This window comes from Fukomys damarensis, unplaced genomic scaffold (genome assembly GCF_012274545.1).
Source record: "Fukomys damarensis isolate Sample0158 unplaced genomic scaffold, DMR_v1.0_HiC HiC_scaffold_15, whole genome shotgun sequence".
Classification (NCBI taxonomy): domain Eukaryota; kingdom Metazoa; phylum Chordata; class Mammalia; order Rodentia; family Bathyergidae; genus Fukomys; species Fukomys damarensis.
In genome coordinates this window covers 28,084,963-28,091,795 of record NW_022900927.1, presented here as the reverse complement: position 1 = coordinate 28,091,795, position 6,833 = coordinate 28,084,963, and the positions used below count along the sequence as shown (strand labels likewise).

Sequence of the window (6,833 nt, the reverse complement as noted above, 5' to 3'; positions counted from 1 at the left end):
GTGTTTTTAGATGGGGAGGGGAGGAGGGGGTGAAGGGAGGGCAGGGACAAGGGGAAAAAATGAGAATCAAGACTTGTCATGTAGAGGTACAAGATCCCAACAATGAATGTAACTGTACTGTATCCCTAAAATGTACCAATAAACTCAATTAAAGCTGAAAAAAAAATTTACATCACTTCTCACCCCTAAATGCCAGACTTATTAGTACTACTATGTGATGGAAATGTCTACAACACAGCTGTAATTTAGGCATTTCAAACTTCAACAGCATATTTTCTTCTGGTATTCCCGATCTTGGCAAATAGTGAAATAAGAATCACCTTCAACTTCTCTTTCTCTCCTCTCTCTCTCTCTCTCTCCATCTCTCTTTCTACATTTTTTTTATTGAGTTTATTGGTACAATCTAGGTCTACAATACAGTTACAGTCATTAATGGGATCCTGTACCTTCACATGACAGTTCTTGGTTCTCATTTTTTCCCCTGTCCCTGCCCTCCCTTCACCCCCCCCATTTACAAACACTTTATTTCCATTTTTACATTTTCTCATATTTTTTCCCCTTATTTCCTTTCCCCTACCCTTCCCACTTTCCCTAACCTTTAGCCCTTTTCTTCCTATTTCACACTCTTAATTATCCCATTAGGATCTTGTGTACTATTATAGTTTTTCAGACCAGAGAAACTATTCGGTATTTACACGTGTGACTTATTCTTTCTACGTCTTTATTTATACTGTTATATTAATTCTATCCAGTATCTCAAGTTCATTCCCTCTTTTGTCTATTGCTATCACTAATTTAATGCTTAAATTGCTGTGATAGCCTCCTCCTTCTTTAGTCTTTTCCAATCTATCTTCCTTAGTGTTCTCAGAGAGATGTTAAGACACAAATTTGGTATTATTGTACTACTGAACAATCATCTAATGTCTCTCAATCTTTAAGAACACATCCAAACAACTAGGATTTCAATTTTCTTTTATCTGAACACTAAACTTCCCTCCAGCCTAATTTTCTGCCATATCCTTACCAAGAGTTTCTCTTTTCAGCTATAACGAATTATTTCCTATTGCCCTAACATGTCACAATCTGTCATGTTCCTTGTTTTTGTGGGTAGTAGTCTCTTTGCTTAGAATACATCTGCTCCTGTTGTTTAATTTAGTGATATTTGTACTAGCAGACTAATGCCAAATGGCAATTTTACTACAAGGACTCCCCTGCCCAGGACTTCTTTCCTTAAACCTGAAATCTTTGAGATGAAACAGCAATCCCCTTTCTATGTGGCCAAAGAAATCCATTTAGTTGAATTTGTCATATTACAATTACTAATTTGTCTATTTTTAGATAGTAATCTAGAAGTCAAAAACAGCTATCTTTTAACTCTCTTTCAAATGAAAACCTCTATATTGTTCATTCTATATAGGACTGAAACTTTACATACCCACATACCTATTTGTAAGTACTCAAATAGCTGTTGACTAATCATCGTTAAAATTCATGGAAAGATCTACTTCAAATATTAACAACACAAATTATTTGAAGGCAAGACTGGGGCAGTTGTTAAAGAAACATGGAAGGAGCACCGTGAGCAATTTTAGGATGTTTGGATCAGAAATTTAAAGACAAGAATTGCAAAGCAGGAGAAAAAAAGAAATAAATTCAAACAAACTAGAAATGTTAACAGACATTGAACACAATGTACTGTTCAAGTAGCTCTTTGTTGTATGGAGATAAGCAACAGAATATGTATGTATGTATGCACACATGCAGTATTGCACCACACAATGACAGTCTGTCAATAATAGCATGTATGACAGTCATTCCATAAAATTACAATGAAGCCTAGGTGCAGCACAGTAGTAGGCTATATCATCTAGGTGTAAATATATTCTATTATGTTTGCATACCAAATCATGTATATGCTTGACCATACACACACAGTCTGGGAGAAAACAGAGAGGCAAAAGAAAAAAAAAAAATTTAAAATTATCTCAGAATATTCATGCAATGAGAGATTAAAGCTATGACAACAATTAGCTCAGAATTAATCTGCTTTTATAAGGTGAAAGAAAACTTTAGAGCATAAAAAACTAAAAAGCTAGTCTAGCTTTGAAGGAAATATAATCTGTTATAGTATAGGAGTTAGCATTTCTCCCATCAGCAGAAAACCTTCTGTATTGGAAACATCAGATGAGTAAATTTTCTAATTCTTTGTAATATTGTAAAGAATAGGTGAAAGTTATAGAGATGCAAAATTTATGTAAAAACAACCCTTAGCAAGCAATACTTAGCTTTCTTTTTAGAACACGCTATAGTTATCTGCCATCTAAAAAAGTGTTCTCTGAGTGAAGCACAACAAATGTGGATGATAAATGAATGTCTGTGTAAACAGATGCAACTTCCTCATTTTTCTACTAGTCAGAAAATATCGAATTGACACGTATACAAGGGCTAAATCTTAAAACTTTTGTTTTATCTAGTTTGACATTTTAAGTTTAAATGCCTGTCATAAGCATTAAAAAATCATAATGTATGGCAAGGCACTGAAAGTCCCTTCACCCAATTTCAGCATTATAGCTTTAAAGTCATCAATGTCTAAGAAGGTGTGAGCTAAACTCACTTTCTAGAAGAAAATTAATTTTCATTAGAAACTCTACTCCTAGTGAAAATGAACAAAAACTTTTACATTGCCATTTGTGCTTGTTAATGGGCAAATTTTAAAGACAAATTTCGAATTACAGGACAATTTCATATTTTTAAAAAGTCAAAGCAAATATCTCTTAGATACTAGAATATGGTCTATGTTCCATGGGTCTCTTTTGTTAATTTTTGTGTGTGTGTTTTTCCTGGGTATTGGATGTAAGGCCTCATGCATGTAAACAAACTCTACATTACTGCGCTACAGCAACTATATCATGTCCTTTTTATTAAATTATAGTCACATTTTAAACAGCTGATTCCATAATTTTTAAGAGATACAGGGTATACTCACCACAATTTGGTCTTCAGATGCAGTGGAGACACTACTATCATCAAAATAGTACCATTTTCCATCATCTTTATTTTTTGCAAAAGCAGTATCTAAGGAAAAAATATAATTACTTCTGTGACTAAAATGACATATGATTTTTTTTGGAAATCCTCAAAACTATACTTGCCTACATAATAACTACTAAAATTATATGATGACCATCTATATGAGGCCTAATTATTATAAATTTGACTGATTAAAGGTTTTTAGAATAATTTCCTATAATCTACATTCTTAAGATATTTTTCATTAAGGCTGAAGCTTATGACTTCTTTCATCCCAGGGAAAACCAGAACAGATTTATTATTTTTTAAATTCACAGAATAACAACACTAAAGACGACAAATTTTAACATTTATATAGTGATTATTGTGCATCCGGCATGGTGCTATACACTTTATATGTATTATCTTGTAAAGAAGGTATTATCATTATTCTTATTCCTACTTCAGAAATGGAAAACTAAAGTTTCAAAAAAAGATTACTTTGTTCAAGGCAGTGTAACTGTTATGTAGCAGAGGTAAGATTTGTAGCCATGACTATGTCTGATCCAAAGTTTGTAATTTTAAGTATTGGTTAAATTTTCTATAATATTTTCTTTTCTAACAACTCTACTCAGTAAGGTTTTTTTGTTTGTTTTATTTTGTTTTTTAATGGCACTAGAAATTAAACACAGGACCTTGTACATGCTGCGTAGGCACTCTACCAGTTCTTTTTATTTTTTATTTTGAGACAGGGTCTTGCTAAATTGCTAGGCTGGCATCAAACCTGTGATCTTCCTGCTTTAATCTTTTGAGTGACTGAGATTACAGGTGTGTTCACTGTGTCCAGCTGATAATTTGTAATTTTTTGGTAATATTTTATTAAACACCAGAATCTCAGTAATTAACATAGGTATATGTATATATTATACATATAATTTTATATATTATAATTATATAAGATACACTATTTACAATTATGTTGTATATTTATATCTAATTTTTCCATTAGTAAACAAAAATTATTCCTCTTGTTTCAGAAATAAGGAAGAAATTGCAGTGGCTATCCTTGATATGACTGAAATGAAAGGGGAACATACTTTCTATTAAGTTACCTGACTCGTGATATTGAGAGGGAAATAAAATTACTTTAAAAATAAGTTAAAATATTAATTTAAGGCAGCCCTTCTACCTTTGGTGGAGCTCTACCAGTAAGTAGAAAGTAATTTAAATGAAAAAACCAACCAACCAACCAAAAAGTATTAATTAATATTTACCAAGGACCTCCCATGTGAAAGAATGTCTCATATTCTATCTGCTGTTAATTCCATCTCCCCAAAGTTAACCAAGGAGGAAAAAAATAGATAAACAGGAGTGAGGGTCAAGGGAAAAACAAAAACATAAAAACATAAAACAACCATGGATGGCAGCAGCAATGAGAAGACAGGTTAAAAGAAGGCTCTTAAATTATACATGTGGGACAATCACCGTCTGGTTCTTTGTCACAGAAATCAGTAATCTCAGGACATTGGATTGAGAAGTGTAGTGTTTAAAAGTCCTTTTGGGCTAATGGAATGGTGACCAGTATGTCTGTACTGATTAAAAATAAACCTTTACAAGAAGTTAAAGGAAACAGTACTAGGCTGAAGAGCTTCTTTTGAGCATGCTCCCTCCCATTTCCTCTCCTTCCAACTATCTAGGATTTCGCTAACTGTTGTTCTGCATTCTGTGTTTCTTGTCTTCTATTCTTTCTCAAATCAAACTCTGAGTCAAGTGATGACTACTTGGGGTTGTGAGTTCATTAATATAATTTGAGACCTGATGAATGGGAAACATCTTCTCAGACTGAATAAAAAGACAAGACCTAACAATAATGTGGCTATATAAGAGATAAATCCACCAAGACACACAGTTTGCCAATTAAATATCAAAAAGAAAATGAATGTAGCATTTGTAATATCTTAAAGATTATAAGGTGAAAAAGACGAATGTTAAATCCCAGTAGAAAGAACAACATAGAAAGAAAAAGAACCACCGTAAACAAATATAACTCTTAATGCAAAACAGCAACTAATAAAACTACTAGGAGAAACTGACAAATCAACACTTCACAGGAGTCTTGTGAAATTCCTCTTAGAAAAACAACAAGAACAACAAAATATATATATAAAACCACACATAGTAACGATTTGCATACAATTGATAAGCTTAAATGGTTAAGAGACATAGAGAACTTTGTGTCCAAGGGCCAAGGGTTTTAGCTCAATGGTTCTGCCGCCTGCCTTGCAAGTTCAAGGTCCTGAGTTTGATTCCAGTACAATTAAATAACTGGGTTAGTTACAAAGGAAACAAAAAATACACAGAACTGAAAAGATAATGAAAATTTTACATTTCAAAATTCATGAGCTAAAGCTAAAGCAAGACTTAGTGGGAAATTTATGGTTGCAATCACAGCCTTCAAAAAACAAACAAAACAAAGGAAAACAAAAAGCTAAATATCCAACCCAAGAAGTTAAAACATGAGCAACATAGTAAAATCGAAATCACAGGAAGAAAAATGTAATGAAGGGAAAGGAAAAAAATGAACCGAGGGAATAAATACAATAAGAAACTTAATAAAATGAAAAGATATTCTTTTGAAAAGATTAAGATGAACTTCTTAGAAGACTGATAAAAAAGAATGAAAACGGAAAAAATACAGCATAAGATTATAATAACTTTTCAAATAAACTGGAAAACCTGGATGGAATGAATACATTCTGAGAAACAGAAAATGTCAAAATACATACAAAAGGATAAAGAAAACTGAATAGACCAATAAGCATAAATAGAAACATTTATGCTAGTAAAGTCCAGACATGTGGGTAGTTTGCCAGGTGAATTCCAGTAGGCTTTCATAAATAGGTAAACCCTAGATCATACTTATTATTTCAGGAGGTAGAAAAAAGCAAAGTATCCCAGTGTTTTATGGCTGTAATCTTGATTCCAAAGTGAAAAAAAAGTATAAAAATTAAAAGATCATTTCACTTTGAATTAAATTGTAACACTTGTAATTAATGAAATAAAAAACTACAAAAAGATAAACTATAATCCTAGGAATGCAAACATAGTTCAACAGAAAAAAATCTGTCAAGTAGAGAGTGTAGACTATTACAGTTAACCTAGAGAGAAATCTGGCAGCACTTAAATACTATTTAAACCTGATGATCTCACTTCTAGGTACACAGCTCAAAGAAATTCTCACATATTGGACCACTAAAGCAATGGTGTTTATCATTCTTATGGTGGTAAAAAATTAAAAGCAATTTGGATGTCCATCCTTAGGTGAATACAAAGAAAAATACAGTAGAGGTAAACCATGACTGGTAAGGAGCAACAAACTAAATGGACGCAAAGTACTAAAAACCTAAATGTCATGAGAAAAAAGGTCCACTGAAATTATACAGCAACATACCAATTATGTAAGTGAACAAATTAATATGCATGGTTTATAAAAGCACATGCACCACACAGGCTAGAATGGAAAAGAAAGAAGAAACAGGAATGACAGGCAACCCAAATGGATCAATTATGCTTCTTCCTGAGTCTTCAAGTAAGAAATATGATTAATTCAATCCTTTATGCCTGATGCAAAAACAAAAACAAAAAAATAGAAACAGGTTGAAAAGTTGATCTACCCATTAATTAGTATTGGACAGCTATTATATACAAGACACATTTGACATTTTATCTTTAAGAAATAAAACTATCGGTCTGCGATCACCCGGCGGCGTGCGCGCGAGCTTCCGGCCTGCGCGGGAGCTCCCGGCCTGCGCGACAACAGACCC

At 32.9% G+C, this 6,833-nt stretch overlaps 1 protein-coding gene across 5 annotated transcripts in view; it reads right to left on the bottom strand.

Annotated features, from left to right (window-relative positions):
* The window catches only part of Usp15 (ubiquitin specific peptidase 15), a 123,513-nt gene that overhangs the window by 3,361 nt on the left and 113,319 nt on the right, over nt 1-6,833 (bottom strand). For all 5 annotated transcript variants that reach the window (XM_010644540.3, XM_010644542.3, XM_010644539.3 and 2 more), the window contains one exon: nt 2,987-3,075. In XM_010644540.3, coding sequence (XP_010642842.1) covers nt 2,987-3,075 — 89 coding nt within the window. The remainder of the gene's footprint in view (nt 1-2,986; nt 3,076-6,833) is intronic.